This window comes from Taudactylus pleione, unplaced genomic scaffold (assembly GCF_031769625.1).
Source record: "Taudactylus pleione unplaced genomic scaffold, aTauple2 ptg000522l, whole genome shotgun sequence".
Taxonomy (NCBI): Eukaryota; Metazoa; Chordata; class Amphibia; order Anura; family Myobatrachidae; genus Taudactylus; species Taudactylus pleione.
In genome coordinates, this window is record NW_028284924.1 from 3,833,661 (window position 1) to 3,854,705 (window position 21,045).

Below are 21,045 nucleotides of genomic sequence, written 5' to 3' on the forward strand. Positions count from 1 at the left end.
CCCCCCCTTCCCCTAGCGGTGCCTAAGTCCCTCTTGGGGTCCCTAAACCCCCCCCTCGCGCGGCTACGTGCTCCCGACGCCCAGCTTACCTACGATCGGTATGTCGGGATTTCGGCGTGGGGCTGGTGATAGGCGTCCAACACAGTGGCGGATCCATGGGGAAGTGAGATGGGGGTGGAGTTAGCCTAGCCCTGACCCTCCTGGGTTGTGATTGGTGGATGGCCAGTGACCTCCAACAATCATTGTGCTACAATGGCTTAACACAGATTGGCTGTGCCTGAGAAGCAGACAGAGGGCGCTGCTCATCGGCTCCAATGTATTGAACAAGCGATCAGAGTGGCAGGGCAGGATGTCTTGCAGGTATCCCATCCCTGGATCCGTCACTGCTGGAGCACCTGTGACAGGGTTTAGGTCTCTCTGCTAATAGCGGTGCAGCTATAATCACCATCATAACCTGTACACAGTTACACAAATTAAGCCTAATGTTTCCAGCTGCTATTGGTCAGCCACACACATCCTCATAATGACTTTGGGCTGTCCTGTAAAACATCACCTCACACCACAGCTTCCACTGGGTTACAGTCATGATGTTTATTTAGCATTTATAATGATGTGCCATAAACACGCAACATTGATTGGGTTTTGTTTTTGGCTCCATTGACACATTTTTGGAGGAAATAGAATATGCTTGTCCTCCTATAAATGTACTATTAGGAATAGATTAATTTCCATGACTGTTACGCCTTCAGCTTATAACTAAACACTCCTGTTCCTCTAATGCTGCATTCTTCTTTTTATGTGACCTATTTTAATAGTCTGTCCCTACATTGTTTTCTAAATGTGCCTATAACCTTTTTACCTGAGCTTAGATTACACGGGGGCGATTCAATTCTTTTATTGGACGCTTTAACAAAAGTGCGCCCGACGCAGGAATGCAATTGTTGCTCGGTTCGGCACCTGTGCCACGTGTGCGTGCCTGACAGCACCGGGTTTAGCTGCGCAAAGCTGTGCGCGCCCCAACGAAGCAACAATTGAATTGCTCCATCGGGCTCCCCATAAAGGAATTGAATCGCTCCCATATGTCTTTTATTTTACTCAAATGAATTGCTGTTTATCATCTGCTTTTTCTTTTTTCAGCGTATCCCCTCCCCTCTGTTTATCTTCTGCATTAAAACAGACTCAAGGCCACGCTGTGAAAGGTATTTATCATTAGACCGTACCTGAGAACTGGGATATAAGTATTCTTTTCTTTGAGATTTGCTGTAGAATCTAATCTCCACTTAGCCTTAAATTAAATATCAAGGCACCACCGACACTTACTGGTCATTGTACTGCGCAGTGACTTGTAATATTATAAGTGGGCGCATTAATAAATGATATTGTATATGATGGCAAATACATCTGCACACAGGAATATGGAACATGATTAGTGTATGTGATCGCTCTACAAATACAGGGCTCCTACTGTGATGCAATTCATTTCCAAGTGATGTGCAGTTACTCTGGGTTACGGTAGGCGGACATCGCAGATCTCGGAGCTCGTGAGTCGCTGCAAAGTGGTTGGAGCACCGCTAAAGTCGCGCTCATCGCTCAGAAGTGAATTACCTCCTCAGTGACTGGGGATCGCCTGGAAATTAACATATGCAGCAACTTTGTATTGCGTTTTCGATTTTTTTATTTAAAACAAACTAGTCAGTGGGCCTAATCCAGAGGTGTACGTAAATTCAATGATTGTAGCCGCAATGCGCATGTGCAGATCAGCCTCTGCGATGTCAGTCCCAGTTCCCCAAGAGCCGCAGGATGATTGACACGCTGCTGGCGTTTAAGGACAGCAATGGTTAGCGTTCCAGAAAACAGTCTCACTGGCCCCGGCAGCGTGATTTTACCCGGATATCCTGAATAACTTGAGGGTTACTCGGATGTCCGATGTTCACGCAGTTGGTCCGATGCTGCGTCTTCGTAAGCAGCAGAGGATCGGTGAAATCGTCAGGAGGTGCCCTTCTTTTTTTTTTTTTTTCTTTTTTTTTACCCAAGACGCATCCTGATTAAATTTGTGTCTTGTCACACAGCTGCTGCGTACATAAATGCTGCGACTGCCATAATAGCGTCCATCTCTTAATCAGCCCCAGTGTTCAGTCATCAGAGTGCATGGACCAGTTCCTGGCCGCATCACGGCATTTCAGTGACCTTGTGCAACCTTCTCATGATGTTCTATAATACACACTCCTGTACTATGGGTGGCCACCATCACGTGTGTGCAGCGCTTCCCAACCGGCCACATAAATTGGAGCATTCAGCATGTGGTGCATTCAGAGAGTTTGTTGTGGTTTGAAATGAACCTATCCTTATTACACCCCCTTCCCTCTGCCAATTTACATTGATATCATTAATTCACTGACTGTAACCAGCGTGACACAGTCTGATCTCCTGTACACAGTGTTTTATATTGGCACACTTTTTCTATATTAGCACACCTATTGTGAGATGAACCCCACTAGCATCCTCACCAGTTCCATGTAAAATCATAGGCTCATCTATCCTATTCTCATTAAGAGCCTAATGCAGGGTTGAAAGCGGGTCGGACGTAATTTCACCCATATGTAGAGTTGTAAGCGTCTCTGCGGACGGATGCCCCCCCCCTATCTGTACGCAGGTTTCATAGCCCTCATCATTACCATTACACTCTTGTACCAGCCCTAACCGTGGTGCAAACGACCCACCTGAAAACAAATTACACGTATGCACATGTCTGCATAGCCCGCAATACACCCTCAAATGATTTCCACTCGCCGTCTTGGGAAACTATTCCATCAATTGTTAGTGTTTGCTGCCAAAAGAAAGAGGAGTCCAATAAACTCTTACAAAACTCCAATGGTAATGAGGTTTTATGGTGCAGGTCCTAACCAATGGAAGAGTCTTAATCGCTTCTTTAACTTGAATTTATTGAAATTTCATCAAACATAACATGGATAGGCGGACATCAGTTCATATTTGGCTCTTGGGAGTATGGCATGCATAAACTCTAGTGACGCACAAGTTGCCCACTTCCTCGGACTGTGTTTATACCATTATCTGCTTGTGTTCCATCTCTAGATAGTGGATTCCGTGTTCCCCTCGTTTCCAATGTCGGGAATTGGACTGCTGGTTCTGTGCCGACATAGTGTCTGGTATACAGTCTGCATGGAACCAGGAGTACTGTATTGTAACAACTACAGCTCATTAAGGGGAACACAAAATCCACTATCTACAGATGGAACACAAACCGATCTTGGCATAAACACAGTCTGAGGAAGTGGGCAGTTTATGCGCACCTTACTCTGAAGAGCCAATTGTGAACTGATGTCCGACTATCGGTGTTAAAGGTTTGAGAAATTATCATTAAATATGTCAAAGAATTGATTTAAGACTCTTCAGTTGTTTAAGACCTGCGACATAAAGACTCATTACTACTTCTTCCGAAACGGGAATGCGCACAATTGTATACTGTCTGTAAATGCATACTATTGGCCATGGAACAACAAAATGTACATGTCCACAAGCCTGACTTGCATCAGCCCCTAAGCATCTGTGACCAATGTAACAAGTACAACAGTTTCTGTTAAAAGAAAAAGGGTTTCCCCTGATAAATTCTAAAATGAAAGGCCTGTCCACTTCATTTTTTTTTTTATGTTCTCTGGAATACAAGAGGTTTGTCTTGCTATACTTAGGGGCATATTCCTTTAGAAGCGGAAAGTCGACTGCTTTTCGCATGCCGTACTTTTCGCTGTCATCGCTGGTTCTACCTGCGGAAAAGTTTTGCGTGCGTCCCCTTGTATCGCCCTATTCAATTCCAAAGGATGCGAAAACGGGACCTGGCGAATCGCAAACAGGCGAAAAGTGCTGTCAGTTTTGGGGAAATCAACCTGACACCCCCAAAAGATGAACTAACATTGGGAATCACTGTAGATGCCCCGAATAGGCCTGCTGAAGCTATTTGGGGCACTTAAATGCTCTCAATAGATGCTAATTTGCGTATTTGTAGTCCCAGCAAATTTGGGCTACATGAAAATGGGTGCAAGCATGGTTAAAAATCGCAAAAGTGTGTTTTTGAAAAACACACCTTCAGCAAGCACCTGCAAATTAAAAAATAAAAAACACATCCCCTATACTTGTAGACACCCCCAGTGTCTTTCGCTAGTTTTTAAGTTTGTACCCAAAATTAACTTTTTTTGCCCCCATTTTCAAAGTAATTTAGGAATTTTTTTGACGCAGTTTACCTTTGGGGACCTGTCCTAAGGGTGTAGGGTTGTTTCCCCACCTTTGCACCTCAAAACCGCAATTCTGCACTTTTTTTCGACTGTAATTCATAGGCGAAACTTTTCCGCCGGGTTCGTTGCATTGAGTTTCCGCACTGGCAAAAGTCACCACAATTGAATACAGGGATAAGTTTTTGCTGGCGAAATGACGTCACTGGGGAAACTTTTTAGCCGAAAGCGGCTTTTTGCACGGCCCTTAGCAGTTGAAACAAACCCTGCAGTGCAGAGATCAGATCTAGAGCACAGTGGGGTCGATGTATGAAGCCGTGAAAAGAGCAAAGAAGTGTGCCAGTGGAGAAGTTACCCATGGCAACCAAACTGCTTCTACCTATCATTTTATAGAATGTACTTAATAAATGCAACCTCAAGCTGATTGGTTGCCATGGACAACTTCTTCACTGGTACAGTTGGTCTCTATCTGTCTAGTGCAAGTTAAGGAAAAAATAAAACTGGATTTGGTTGCTATAGTACACAGCAAAATTGGCACCCAAATGCAGCGTTGGTAAATGAGCCCCAGTGACCTGACCCTTTGTGTGACTGAGGAGATGGTTGAATTTGACGAGCTATGCCAAGATGTGAGGAAGGGGCATGGAAACACACAGGAAGCCACAGACTGTGGGTCAGGGAGAAGTCCATGGACATTATGGCTTCTGATTGGGCTGCCCTGTCACCCCGCCCCCCAATTGCACAGCCAACAGTATTAAGTCAGTTGTATTTGGCGTTTTCAGTTCTTATGGTGCATACACACGATCAGACTTGCTAGATGAACGATTTCACCAACGATTAACTATTTCTGACAGCATTTAAATGAATGAAATCGTCCAAATCTGACTGCAAACACAGTCGATGTCAGATATCGTTATCTGACATGCGGGCACGCACATCGTTGGTCGAAGCATGCCCTACATGTCAGATATGAACGATTGAATGATTTTTACAATCGTTATCGTTCATATCTGATAAGAAATCTGACCGTGTGTATGCAGCATTAGACCTCATTGATTACTATTGAATGTTTTGTAGCATGTAATCAGACAAGTAACTCAGTATGCTTACAGTATAGAATAATTATGTGATAAATGGTACACGTTTCCCTCTCCTTGCAGAATCTGACATCGATGCTGCCACTGCAATGATGCTCCTGAACAGCTCTATCAAACATGAAGCTTTGGATTGTAAGGATGACTGGAACCATTAAAGCAAAGCGTTTTTTGTATCCATATTTAATTACACTAGTTTGCAAAATAGTCTATGCATGCAAGATATTTGCAACTAACTATTACAGTGATTGTTTAACATGGCAACAACTCTTGTGCATATCTAACGTGTTACCTTTTTAAAAGTGATTTTTTTTTTCCCATTACATTCTTATAATGCCTTTATCCTTATTGATGACATGGGTAACATACGGTATTTACCTAGAGAACATTAATGTCTCTGGTTACCACAGATGCCCAATCAGTTTGTTTCTTAAGGTGGGTACACACTAGGAAGACGGATCAGCGTCCTATCAGACGATTGGTGCATACACCCTTACCAATCATCGGCCCGATTTGTCGTGCCTGACGTCACAACTGGATGGATATTTACATGTGCCCGTCCAGTTGAGCGGTCAGTCAATTGCGGCTTCTGCAGCAAATGTATGGGCGGTTGGCTGCTACACAGCCGAAGCGAAATGTCGGTGAACGACGTCTGTACACACTGGCCGATGCACACACGATATGTCGTCCGTTCAATCGAACGCCCGATATGTCGGCCAGTGTGCGATGTTGATGGGCACAATTTACCATTCTGGAACGTCAAATCTGGGTCATCGCACTGCACCATACACACCAGCCCCCACCCATCAATTTTATATGGATGCTGTTAAAAACTTAAATTTATCAGACGTTTGTGTGTTTAGTTTCCTGTACGTTCATGCGCTAGAGCTGGTTCTCTGTGCACACAGTTTAGACTGAAACATGTTCTCTGTACTTTATATGTATATGCTTTTGTGTCTAAATCTTCCCATTTGTTTGTTTTTATAAAGGTGTTTGCTGCAATATCAAAGAAAATGTGAAGATAGATGTTCTAGATGGTGAGTGAGTAATTTACTATGCAAGTATGAAGACACCAGACTCACTGTGGGTATAGGGCATGATCTAACCAAATCTTTGCTGCTTCTTATCCTAAGTACACACCTCATGAATCCGATCCAGGATATCACGTAACAGATCCCATCCAATCAGCTGATCCGCACGTGATAATTTGCTGCGGGTGCTGCATCAGATAATTGAGGGTTGTGCCTAGCATTACACACTGAGATAATTGGCCCTGTGTACTGTGGGCCTGATTCAGACCCGCTCGCTAAGATGAATACTCTCGCTGCTGCCGATGGTATGCAATGTGTATGCGTTGTGCGAAAGCAATGCAGTGCGCTTGCGCATACCTTAGCGAAAGTTCACAATGCATTCGCTCGCTGCGCATAGACAGCCCAGCAGACTGAGTGACAGGGGAAGCCGTTTGTAGGTGGTAACAGGGGCTGGCCATTAAAAACGGGGGAGTGGAGGTGCAAACGCAGGCGTTCCTGAGCATCTCAGCGGCATTTTAGAGGTGTGCATATTTAAAAGACAGCATCATAGTACTCGTCACCTGGCTTGTTTTTACACTGAAGTGCCCACAGTGCTTGTGGCAGGGTATGGTCAACCTCAAGTGCTTCGATCGCTTCCAATGTTACCCGTTGTACCGATGGTTGCATACACTTCCTGGACATGACTTGCACAAGTCTTTAAAACAGGCTGGTGGGTGTCTGCATACACTATGTGATTGCTCTCTAAGAAATATTGGGCGTGCTAATGCATTGCTGTGCAATTGCACTGCCTACGCAATTTGCATACACATCGTGCGAGCGATCGGCTTTGAATCAGGCCCTGTATCGGATAGATAAGGTCTGTGCCTAGCAGTACACATTGAGATAATCGGCCCTGTGTACTGTATCGGATGGTTAGGGTCTGTGCCTCTCATTACACACTATGAGATAGCCCTGTGTACTGTATCTGATAGATAAGGTTTGTGCCTAGCATTACACTATGAGATAATCGGCCCTGTGTATTGTATCGGATAGTTACGGTCTGTGCCTAGCATTACACACTGAGATAATCGAGCCAGGGTATTGCATTGGGTGCTGCATCGGATCATTAAGGTGTGAGTCTAGGGGGGCCAAGCATTGCACACTCTGGGTCTGATTCAGACCCGCTCGGGAGCGCTATGCGCTCGCGAGCGGGTCTATGTTAGGCCACTGCGCACGCCGGAGCCGACTCAGACGTGCGCATGTGCGAGACCCGGCTAGCGACGGGCGCTCCGTCGCTCTGGGTCCCGCACCAAAAGGGGGCGGCTGTCGATTTTGATCGACAGCTCGCACCGTTTTGGAGGCATGGCATGGGGGTGGCTTCACAAACTGAGGCATTCCCATGCGAACGCCGGACTTTTGTGGGCGGCTCCCACTGACATCACCAGTGATGTCAGTGGGAGAGCTTCTGGCTCTATTAGAGCCAGAAGCTCTCTGGGGCTTGCGGCCACAAGACCCTACCACAAGGGTCTCGTCGCAAGCCCGATGTTCGCGATACCATCATCCTGGCCGCTCGCAATAGCTGTGGGTGGTCACCCACAGCTATGCGGGTGGCTGGAGGCCGCTCCAAAAAAAAAAACGCCCTGATTCGGAGCGAGCGCTCTTTCACAGCGTCAGGCTCTGAATCAGCCTCTGCACCTAGAGTATACTTGCCTTGTGCCGGCAAGCGGGTCCCTCCTCCGCAGTGCCATCTTTAGGAAGATAGGGCAGTGAAAGCAAAGTCTCTGGCACTGTGTCAGAGCCTTTGCTCTCTTGTGCGCATGCGTAGTTTTCCTTCTAGGGTGGGCTGGCTTTCTCTGAAGGGCACTGCTCCGTGCGTGTTGGGAAAAGGAGCGTGGTCACTAGAAAAGGGGGTGTGTCCTTAAGACTTGCCCCCTTTTCATCACTGTAGGGGGCGTGCCCAGCACTCACAGAGATGCTGGGCTGCCCCCCAAGCTCTCCCCGCATTGTGAATAAATGGAGTGCGCATGCAATCTATTCTTTCACTGGAACTTTTCGCCCCCGTCGGGCACTACTGCCTGCAGGTATGGACGGCTGTTTCAGAGGGGCGCCGCCATAAGGGCAGGGCCCATTTCAGCGACTTCAAATCGGGCAGGGCCCAGCTGAAACAGCCTAGCAGGAACACTACGCATGCATTACCTTCCCAATTATCTCTGGAGAGATGGTGCCGTGGAGGAGGGGGATCCGCCTGCTGGTACAGTTATATTTGAGGTGTGTGCCTAGCACTACACACGGTGAGATAATCAGAATCTGCTGATTGGCCCGATTACTGCGCAGTGTGTAGCCACTTAACAAGTGATCTAATACTTGTGGAATAGTCCCTATTGATGTGGGAATAATGGTTTTATAACGCCAAATGGTGCTAAAAAACATAATTGTGTAAGGGAAACCCAACTCCATCATTTGTCTTTTCTCTGTGCACTGGTCTAGGTGTCCGTACATACACAAAGTAGTATTGTGCAATTCCAAATGTGCTGTTATTATTACCAGTTATTTATATAGCACACACATTCTGCAGAGCTTTACATAATATATATATTTGACTAATCACACCAGTCTCTGCCCCAGCGGAGCTTACAATCTATTTTCCCTTGGAAGGAATTGAACCCAAAACCTCAGTGCTGTGAGGCAGCAATGCAAACCAAATACGCCGACAGTGCTGTCACATGTGGCAAATAACATGTATTTATGTTCCTTTATGTATGACTGCATGCTTTAGAATTATGTTTATTGGGCTCTATATATTGCTGCAATTTACTTTTTTTTTTTTTTTTTTAATCCTTCTCTTCCTTATTTAGGCCAGAAATCCCAGCCTCTCAAAGTGGTGTTGCCTAAGAAACGCAATTATACCAGCGCATTCAAACACTGCACCAATCTGGCCCTTCAAGAAAGCGACTCCGCCATCATCAACATCGATCCCAAGGAGGATCACAACTACAGCGCAAGCGGCACAGACTCTCAGCGATGCGAATCCCGCTCCAGCGTGTCTTCCTTGTCCTCTGTGGATGAAGTGTACGAATTCATCCCCAAAAACAGCCGGGCAGGAAGCGACGGCAGCGAAGGCTTCCACAGCGAGGATGATACCGATATTGACTATGAAGAAGACACACTTGCAGATAGTGGTTATGCTTCCCAGCCCTGCATGAATTCTTCTGGCAAAGATTTGCTCGGCAAGAAGCTCGGAAAAGAAGCCTGCCAAGATATCGACGACGAGCTGAAAGAGGCCGCCGGCTCTCTCCTCCATTTGGCTGGGATCCGCACATGCCTAGATTCCCTCTTAAAAACTGCAAAAGCCCAATCACAGAAGCATAGAAAGTAGTCATTCTGCCAGCCTGCATATGTTTCTTTACCTTTTTACATATATATATTTTTTTTCCTGCCTCCCTCATCCATTCATAGCGTGGCAATATTCACCATTTTATTTTTCCTTTAGGAGATCAAAGCCATAAAAGACTTGAGGCTTATTCTGTTTTTTTTGTTTTTTACTTCTTTTTTTTTTTTGCTCTCGCGCTCTCTCCCAAGATTACTGCCTCAGAGTAACTCACGTTTTATACATGAACAGAAATGCATGGTGTGACAACCCCTCCACCCCCCTCCGCAAAGAATAAGCTATTTAAATTTATTGTAGGAACTCTACCCTGACGCAAAGGATTCCTTGAATTGTGCCGTAACTTGCCGACACTGCTGTATGGGGCTTTTTTAAAGATTGTTTTTTTTTTTTGTTGTTTTTTTTTTGGCCCATTGTACAACTAAGCGATAACAAAACAAATTGCAGTATTCGTGATCATTTTGCCAACTATTTATATGTAGTCAGTAAAAAAAAACAGTGCGTTATGCACAATATATTTGTAAGGAAACATTAAGCCCCCCTCCCACCTCCCGTGGAATGAAAAAAAAAAAAAAAAAAGTTTCAATGCACAAGGATTTCTCGTAACATAATCTGCGATCCCGCCATGGACTTTTGAAACAGTCTTCTTCTGGTCTGTATGTTTCCATCTAGCCTGTGTGTCTTGCTGCCTAAACATGGTTACGTTGGCGCCCTCATCGTACTGGTCTGACAAGTGGTAGAGATGAAACTCCTTGCATGAGTCTTGATAATTCTCCATTTGTAAAACAGAGTACAGAATAAGCTGCATGCTAGTTAGACACCGGTTAAACGGCCATAATGTAACACGTATGCGCGCTGTTGAAGGCTTTACTCTAAATTTATATGTATATTTGTAATGGCTACTTTGAACGTTTAAAGTAATGCTTATTATAAGAATGCGATTATGGCTGTGTATAGTCAATGTAATTGGCTGATGACTTATTTCCACTTCCCGGGCTCTTGTTGAAGTAACATTTTTCTACTATTCAAAATTGAATGTCCTGTATATTAGAAACCGCCCTTAGATTTAACCTCAAAGTCCCTGTAAGTAGTAGCTCTTGTTGTAGAAACCAGACATGTGGCCGGCCAAAAAGCACCCCCTGCCTTCCCCTAAATAATTTACGTGTTGCAGCGCAATCTTACGGAGTGTAGGGGCACCATGTTCTATATAATGCTCCCCATTTACCACGGCATATTGAAGGGCAGAAAAAAGCACTGTGATCCCAGAGCCGACCATACCCTGCCAACCCCCCCCTCCTTAATGCTTAATGCATGCTCATCGCTTCAATCTCTCCAAAATAGCATTTAAATAGCGCTGCTTTTTGTTGTTGGGAGATCTCTGGTTTTCAGTTATGGGGTAGTGCCACATAGGATATTAAGTACATGATGCTTTCTAATTGATGGCCACACCCGGTGATGAGCTGGGAACGCATTGTCGGTGCCGTGTGTTTATGGCGCCACCCGGCAATGCGTCTCCCCTACTTGTAGCCATGTAAGGCCGTATTGTTATTGGCATGGGTGATATGTAATTTTGAGTTAAGCTGTGTACTAGCTTAAGCTGCATATGGTCTCACTGGAAAATAGAACCATATGCACTTGTACAGTTCTTGCTGGGAAATCCAGTTATTAATGCGCTTTTTTTGGGTGCTTCCATCAACACATGTAAATACTATGTATGTTCCTTGCATACAATCTGTTTTTCACTGCCTGTTTTATGTAACAACTCAAGAATATATTTTCTCTTTTCAATAAGGATGGTTAAAAAAAAAAAACACAAATCAAAGCAGGTAACCATGGTTTCTGAATTTATGATTTTATCTTTTTTTTTTTTTCCGTCAACATAAATCAATTAACTTTATGCGCACTTAAGTCACCAAGTGCTTAAAGCACTGATCCGTGTTGATGACGGGAGTCTCTGTAGTAGAGGTTGCAGTGTGTGATTGCCAGCTCTGAGCACTCCTGTATCAGTGCATCAGTTATTATGTGCTACAGTGTTCAATAGGCCGAAGTTTTGATCACTTGTGTAACTTAGGGGGCGATATGTCAAGCCTTCTAGAGAAGTTGCCCATAGCAACCAATTAGCTCCTAGCTATCCGTATCAAGTACATTCTGTAAAATGATAGGCAGAAGCTGATTCTCCACTCTTTGGAAGGCTTGATAGATACCCCCCTTAAGCCTAAAAGCAAAAGTTTTAATGTTGTTTTCCTTAAAATCCAGCTTGCCCAATGACTTAGTTTCTAACTAAACTAAATACTTCCTCTTTAAATGGTGGCTGCTTATTGGAACGACTTTAAAACTCATAAGGAGTATGGGATTTTTTTTTCTACATAAGAGCATTTACTCCTGAACATAAAGCTATTTCTGTCCATACCATTTATAGCCAAGGAGTGGGGGATTACTAAATCTTTACGTTGACCATTTTGCAACGTTATGTTTTTTTGTGTACTTTGTTTGGAGCACTGCCATTTTTGTTAATTTTACATGTTGGTACGTTCATATTTATTTTGGGGATCATTGTATTTGAAGCGGGATCATTATGGCGGTGGTATAAAAACTGATCTACGGGCTGCTGTACAAACAAATGTACATATATACATACATATGTGTGTGTATGTATAATATATATATATATATATATATATATATATATATATATACACATATACATATACACACACACACAAACACACACACTATAATATATATTTTAAAAAGCATTCTCTTACATGTTTCTACTTAATCATTGTTGAACTTACTAACTTATTGTGCTACATTGCACTGACTCAATATCTGGTGTCTTTTATGCTGGCTACAATTGGCCAACTTATCTGATGACTGGTAAGTGCATGTACACTTAGCAATTGGCTGCCCAATATGTCAGGCCTGACATCACAGCTGGGCAGGCATTTAAATTTGCCTGTCCAGATGAGCTGTCGCTCACCGTCTGGTCCCTGCAGCATGTGTAGAGGCGATCGCCAGGTCGTCCGTACACACCAGCAGATGCACCGATATATCTGCACCGCCGATGCGATATGTCTGTGAATTACGCTGTTCACACACATCAGGAGTAGACACTGAAAGGCTTTTATATCAGCCAGTGCTCTTTGCTGTCTAGCCAGGAGTTTTTGTGAATAATTTGCATCTCTGAACAGCTTTTATCCCTGTATACACACAAACAGGCATGGGTTCTGATGAGTGGGATTAGGTTGAGTTTTGCTAGACTGCATCACCTTATCTACAAAAAATACATTTCATTTTGCAGGCAAGTTGGTACCTTCGGAAAACAAATTTTACCTTTTGCTTTTAGGGATTTTGACAGCACAATTGTTAGTTTATTTTGTAAAATTTGCAAAAACTCCCCATAAGTGCTGCTAGGACTAATCTATTTCCCAGGCTATTGCAGTGTGCAGCCAAATCATACAGGTTATGTACAATAGATCCTCTTGGCTCCTGATCATGTGTGAGTAGGGTCACGTGTTTTCTCAAATGGATAATTATTGTTAAACTATCTCCTGTAAGATTGCAGGATAAAAAGATCTGCTTGCGGGTGTAAAATTGCACCTGTGATCACCGCCTTCCAAGATTTCAGTATACTTTTTTGGCTCCTTTTTCCAAATAATGTTTATGCGCCTGTATATAGTGTCGCTGTCGTAACTAGGGGAAACGATTAATGACTTATAAGTGGTTCATATTCCGTGATCAAATAGTAGTAAGTTATATTTCTTTGTTTGCTTGTTAACTATAAAAATGCTTTCGACATACAATAGAAAATATATATATCGAGGGAGTTGAATCTGCAGGGATATTTAAAATTGCATAATTGTTCAAGTCGTTCCAAAAAAAAATAAAAAATTAAATAAAAAAAAAAAGCAAAGTAACTTCAGCATATTTTGGAAGAATTGTTTTGGCTAATGTGCATAAACTGCTTATGCAAAGGAGCTGAAACTAGTTTTGTTAAAAAGAAACTGCCAGTGCCATTATTTCTGTTTTATTAACTTATTTCGCTCTAAATAAGTGCTTACATTACAAGTATTATGTTGCCATTCTTTAGTGATATGAGTCATTTGTGATTGCCAAGTCATTGTATCTACTATTTATTTAAAATTGTAACTAAATACTTTCTGATCATTGTAAAACATTTTGTTAAAATATATATATTTTTCTTTTGTTAGAAAAGTGTATAGGTTAAACTGCCAGTAGAAAACCAATGGTTTCATTCCCCATCCCAACCTCCATTCTTTCTTGTACAACCCCCCTCCCCAATACACACTCGCCCCTCCCCCCCCCCCCCCCTTTACATTTCTTGTCCTATTCCAGACACATTTAACTTTTTCCCCAAAAAATTTAATTGGTCTCCTTAACATTAAATAGTTTACAGATGTTTAGTTTTTGTATGCTAACCTCTGTTAATGGAAATGTTTATAAAGTTTATTTTTACCAAAGATATGCAATTCATTCTGATAAAAGTATTGCAAAATAAACTTTTTGTTTTATAACATTGAAGAGTTGTGTTGTTTTTTTCCTTCATGTATATATATTTTTAGTATAATTTTATTTCTTTTTTTTACTCTTGCCCACAATCTGTTTCAGAATAATACATTTAAATTTAAATATAGTACAGGTGAGTGTGTTTCTGCTGTTTAAAGTGTATATTCACACCTTAGCATGTAATTGCATGTTCTTGTCGTCATGGGTTGTAGAGGGATATCCCAGATTTTTGTTTTCTTAATTATGATTTGATAGAACTACCTTTTTAATTCTTCACTTCCATTGTCCTGTCCTCTTAAACCATACTCTGAACAGGGTCACCCTACTACTGCCAGCTTTTAGCAACTGCCCCGATGCTGTAACTATGTAATGTTACTGGGTGAGTCAGTCAGTCGGAAACGTTTCATAAGTATAAGTATCATGAAGCAGTGGCAGGTTGAACCTATCCAATGGTTAGTTTATAAAACTGTTTTATAACTAACCATTGGAACTGTTTTTAAGGGTTTTTTGTTAGTATGTTCAGTTAAAGAACACTACAAAATGTAAAACACTCTGCGTTTATGGCCTGTGGGGGCATTTTAAGACTGATGGCAACCAATCAGATTCTAGCGTTATATGATTCTATCACTTATATTTTGCGGGGATGATATTTGGGTTAGCAAAGCATTTGCTGCAATGATGCCAGTGACATAACCCATGCTCTAGTACACTCTATACCAGGGGTATTCAACATGCAGCCCTCTCACCTGCTGTGAAACTACGTAGACGACTGGAGCGGAAGTACCCAAACGCTGTCATTACAATCCCGCTTTTAAGGATAGCCATACTTGAGCACAGGTGATACCAGTACCTCAGTCAATTTGATTTAACCACCTGCATTCAGACATGGATATGCTAAAAACCTGGACTGTAATGGTGGAGTTTGGAAAACTCTGTATTAGGGCATGCAGCAGCTGGGGTGGGGGCGCATGTTGACTATCCCTGCTGTATAGTGTGTCTAAGTTAGTTGTACAATTCTCTGGTGAGGTGTTTAATATTTAAACTAATGTGCCATACTAATTATATGCAAACATTTCATTTTCCAGGATTCGCGGAACATACTTAATTCCATCTGTTCTACTGATGTTACACAAATGTTAATATGATCACAGGACTACTTGTATTAACATGGCTTTATTATTTGTGGTTTTATTCATTTACTTGCCCACCCTCATGCATCTATAGGTGACAATATGTCCTAAAATTTGCTTAAACCCTTTACATGCCAGTGAGGCTTAAAACCTAAACCACTTACTGTCTTATTGTTTAATGAGAATGTATGCTTTGTTATTATGCTGATCACATTAATTAAAGATTACCTCACCTCTGGCCAATCAGGACCCTGGCTGGGAAGGGAATCTTCACTCTCTGGACAGGAACCAAGTGACTGACGGCAGCTTTGCTACATGCAGCGGTTGCTAGGCAACAAGCAGGAGTCAGCTCTTTACATGTGGATTATAAACCATTAACCTTCCTGATGAACAACTGTTCTATTTATTCACTCTCCAAATGAGCGGTCTAAAATTAGGTATTCCATTATCTGTTCACACTGGTTAAAACAATTTAGAATTCGATGGTGGCAATGACAGCTTCAGTATCCTGCTCTTTGTGGCATTTTTGGAGTTCCTTTGTTCTACATCCTTTTGTTTCGTCCTAAGCAGAGCTGATATTGGTGTTGTACTTGGGGAAATCACATTTTTAAAAACTTGAAATGTTATATATTTAACAATAAAGGCTACAAGTACTATTCTATATCATGCCTTGAATCACATAACCATATACACACTTATCAAGCTTTAGACGAAATGAACCTTTCCATTGTTGATTAAATTTATAATTGAATTACACCTATTCTGCAGCGATTTACATAGAATATTCGGCCACTCACATCAGTCCCTGCTGCAGTGGAGCTTACAATCTACATTCCCTATCACATGTACACACCATTGTTAATTTTGTGGCAGGAGCCAATTAATGTACCAGTATACTGTATTTTTGGGTGGTGGGCGGAACCCACTCAAGCACGGGGAGTAATTACAAAATACATTAAGGGCCCTGTTGGGAATCGAACCCAAGACCTCACTGCTGTGAGACAGTAATGCTAACCATTACACCAGCGGTGCTGCCTATACCAAGTACGTTTAGTTATCTTCACCAAAGGATTATGACTTTAGGTTTTTTTTTTTTTTCTTTCTGTGCTTCTAACTAAAGGCAAAAATAAGTTCTAGCCATTTTGATCAGATAAATGACTTGTTTTTTTGTTATTTGTCCCTTTTTAAAGTGTTATTTTCCCCGCACACAAGAACCTACTTAGTTTGTTCTCTTTTTATTCAATGAAGTAATGCAGCTAATTTCCTAGGTCTGGTCAATAGATAAAAGCTGCACTGAATGCTTCAGATAAAGTAGCTTTGACGTTGCCTAAAAGCTCTTGTACAACAAGGCAACTATCATTCTCTTATGCAACCCATTCAGTGGAGATATTGAATACCTTGGGAAGAAACAGAGGCTGCAAACCACTTGCTCTCAGCCTCTGTATAATAGGCGTCATGCTGCTCTGTAACGCCATCAAATAGTAGCTAGTGATCCCTTTTATTTCTCTTTATTGCAGTATTAGTATCAGCAAACACAGGCGGCAGTTAGACTGCAAAATCAGTACATGTAATATGAGTTTTCTTAATGACCAGCTGAAGTCTAACTTTGGATGGGATGTGTTGTGACAAGGGCCACTGGAAGCACCACACATCAACAAGCGCTGCCCACCCAATCTGCTTTTTTAAGTCGTGTGGAACGGTGGTCTGCATTTATTGCCTGGGAGTGTCGCTGAGCTAAGACATCATCATCATCATCGTCGGCAGTCAGAATGTTGACTAGGTCGGCAATGAAATGAAAAATACAGTCAATGGGTCGACATGGTCAAAATGTCGACATTCGAAATACAGACAGGTCATATTGTTGATGGCTATATCATTATGCCTCCACATACGACTCTGACATCCCCACGTGCCTCCCCCTACCACTTAGACCACAACACATCCCATCCTGACCTAACATGAAATCTCATACCACTGAGAGAGCCCACACAATGCCACTAAATTGATTTTATGACTCCTGTCTGGAGATCGGGACTCATTATCATGGCTGGCTGTGCCTCTCTGGATGTAGGAGACCTATGAGTCATGGAGACATTAGAATTATACGTTTACGCTTACAAAAATGAGTGGCAAAATTTCTAAAATGTTAAATAAATTCAAACTGTGCATGTTAAACATGGGAACAAATAAAACTTTAATGATAATATCATAAGTGGTGGAGGGGAGGACATGAGATTTTGCATATTTTACTTTATATATGATTATATTATATTTGTCCCTCTGTTGAGCCCATATACTTTTCACCTTGGTCACACAAAATGAAATAAAAAATAAAAAAAAGGTTGCTGAAAAGGCACAGAAAACTGCCAAAAGGCTCCTGTCAAAGCCCTGACTTACTAATAGTTGCATTTGAAATTTCTATGGCAACCATTTCAGTATTTGTGTTGTCCCATGAGTATCTGGTAATGCCCTTTGGTCTCAGTAAAGCTCCGGCAGTTCTTAAAAATTTTGTAAGTGACATATTTTGGGACCTACTGTACCATTCGGTGGTGGTGTGGATGATACTCTCCTCTTTTTAGCTGACCTAACTTCCCATTGGAAACTCGTAAAATCGGTTCTTCTACGTCTAAGAAAAAATAAACTCTTCTGTAAAAAAAGCATACTTTCGAGGTCTCCTCTATTCTATTCCTGGGCTACATAATTTCTGGAACAGTCTTGTGCATGGATTCTGCAAATATTCAGGCAATGGTTGATTGGCCAAAACCAAACACTTTGAAATCAGTGCAATGATTCCTAGGGTTTGCTAATTATTACAAAAAGTTTATCCAGAACTATTCAACCATTGTTGCACCTCTCACGAAGAAAGGTGCTAATGGCCAAAAGAGGCTTTTTTGGCTTTTCAAATCCTCAAAAAAGCATTCAACTCCACTCCAATTTTATATCAGCCTGATTTGGCAACACCATTTTTTCCTATAAGTGGATACATCCTCCGTAGGAGCAGTCCTTTCACAGAAATCCGAGGATGGCCAGCGGCATCCATGTAGATTTATTTTTCAAGGAAATTCCTTCCTGCTGAGAAAAGCTACGCTGTAGGTGACAAAGAGTTACTGGCCATTCAACATGAAACTTGCCTTGGAGGCATAGTGATATCTACTGGAGGGTCCTCAGTTTCCCATCACCATTTACACTGACCACAAAAATCTTTTGTATCTTAAACATGCTCAGTCTTTGAGTACCAAGCTTGGTGGGAATTGTTTTTATCTTATTTCAGCCTTCATGTTGCATTTCGTCCAGGTTCTAAGGGGTATGTTTACTAAAGTGAGAGTTTTTAGAAGTAGAGATGTTGCCAATAGCAACCAATCAGATTTTTCTTAACATTTAACTAGCACCTTCTAAAATATAATAGCTAGAATCTGAGTGGTTGCAATTGGCAACATCTCTACTTCTAAAAACGCTCACTTTAGTAAATGTAACCCTAAGAATCAAAGAGACAACAAAGTCTCTCCTAAGGGAAATATTTTTGACTCTGGCAAACTTTAGAAGAATCTTCTGCAGTTGGCTCATTGCTATAAGTTTGCAGGTCATGCGATACTCAAAAAACTCTGCCTCTCAACCATAGAGACTACTGATAGCCAACTATGTCGCAGGATGTCCAACAATTTATCGCTAACGTGACACCTACAGCTAAATCCTCAACCCTCCCCCTAGTGCCTAACCCTATTTTCCCCTCCAATTGCCTAATCCCTCCCCCTAGTGACTAATCCTAAGGCTCCCTTCTCGTAGCCTAATCCTCCCTCTAGTCACTAACTCCAACCCTCCCCTCCTGCAGTCTAACCCCTAACCCTCCCCCAAGAGCCTAATCCTAACCTCTCCCACAGCCTAACCCTTCCCCAAGTGACTAACCCTAGCCCTCCCCATAGTGACTAATCCTCCCCTCCTGCACCATAACCCTTTAGAACGTGACTAACTAACTCTCCCCCTAGTGACTAACCCTCCCCGTATTGACTAAGCCTAACCAGCACCTTCTGTAGCCTAACTCTAACCCTCCCCCTAGTGATTCACTCTAACTCTCCCCTTCTGTAGCCTAACCCTAATTCTCAGCTCCTGCAGCCTAACCCTTACCCGTCTGCATTTTAAATGTCGACATTGCGAACATGACATTCTGCAAATGTCGACATGTTCCATGTTCAGGAAATGTCTAGGTAGATATCAACCATATCTCATATTGTTCCACATCGTAGTCCAACAAAGATATTTCCTTTTCCCATATCACATACTATTTGCCAACCCACATTACTGATCTCTACACTGCCTCAAACGTTAGACCATTATCTGCTCTTATTGGTCTCTTTCCCTGCATGAGTTGACACGAGAGCAACTATGCTGTCCGCTCCCAATCATACTTAAACAGAAGCTTGGCGATAACTGTTTGGCAAGGCAAAAAGCCATCAAGGCCTCAAAAGCTGTCTCAATGTTCTGTACTGTATTATGCTGATAATAATAGGCCTCACTATCCCACATATTACCTGCCCCACATAACACACAGGAGGAGATGTATCAAACCTTCTAAAGAGGACAGGTAGAGAAGTTGCCTGTGGCTCCTGATCAGATCCTAGCTATCGTATTATAAAATGTAATAGCAATAGATTATTGATAGTTAGAAGCTGATTGGTTGCTATGAGCAAACTTCTCCACTCCCCAGCTCATGCTGTTCTTCTCATGGGTTTCCAGATGAAAGAAGGAAATAATGAATATTGGATATCAGACCGCTAGCGGGGGAGAAAAACCAGGATGAGATTTTAAGAACTGAATGTTGTTGAGAAGAACCTTTTTGGTAGTATTGGAAAAGACCCGTTTCCAAAATAAGCTTTCTAAAAGAGGGAAACCTTCAGAGAAGAACAATATCTTTGAGGATGTGTTTCCCCTGTTTAATCCATGTTGTGATTCAGACCAGGTTGAAAGGCTGGGTTCTCTAAGAGGCAGAAATTTCCTAACAGGCCGATCCCATATATTAAGTGGAAAAGATCTGGTGGCAAATAATTTAAAAATAGAGTTTTTGTTAGAGGGAACAATCCAAAGGGAAGGAAAATTATTTTGTATGTTCTTATTCATTGTTTACCCACACCCTGAAGGAAAGGGGGTAAGTACCATTGGGAAAGATGTGCTGCCACAAAATTGGGACACCCAATCCTCCCTCTTTTGCAGTTTTGTGCAGGATCCACATTTTCCCATGGAGGTGTGAACTTACATTGGAGCAAAAGCAAAGCCTTTGAGTGGATCGCTATTTTCAGTGCATGGATAACACATAATAATTTGGGGAATGGAATCATCTTGATTGTGTAAGGTCAACTAGTCCATGAGATGGAGAGTTAATTCCATCTAATTAGCTCTGTATAGTTTGTTGCATTCAGTTGACCATATCGCCTGGTTAGGCAAATGCTGATGCTGTCTCAATCATAAAAGCAAAAATAAAAAGGGAGAGAGGGCATCTGTGTCTCATGCCATTGCAGATTGAGAACTGCAGAGGAAACATATTCCTTAACACGGAGCACTTTGGCTTCTGTGAGGACATCAGGCTGATGTCCTCACAGAATCCAAAAGTGCTCAGTGTTAAGGATGTCACATCACCATGTAGACCAAAGTGTTTAAGTGCTCTAC

At 42.3% G+C, this 21,045-nt stretch overlaps 1 protein-coding gene across 4 annotated transcripts in view; it reads left to right on the forward strand.

The window, feature by feature from the left end:
• Positions 1 to 14,272, forward strand: part of FOXN2 (forkhead box N2) — a 60,931-nt gene extending 46,659 nt beyond the window's left edge. For all 4 annotated transcript variants that reach the window (XM_088450722.1, XM_088450724.1, XM_088450725.1 and 1 more), the window contains exons 4-7: positions 1,138 to 1,199; positions 5,402 to 5,470; positions 6,325 to 6,372; positions 9,201 to 14,272. In XM_088450722.1, the coding sequence (XP_088306848.1) occupies positions 1,138 to 1,199; positions 5,402 to 5,470; positions 6,325 to 6,372; positions 9,201 to 9,721 (700 nt within the window). In that variant the 3' untranslated portion in view covers positions 9,722 to 14,272. The remainder of the gene's footprint in view (positions 1 to 1,137; positions 1,200 to 5,401; positions 5,471 to 6,324; positions 6,373 to 9,200) is intronic.
• Positions 14,273 to 21,045: the final 6,773 nt, after the last annotated feature.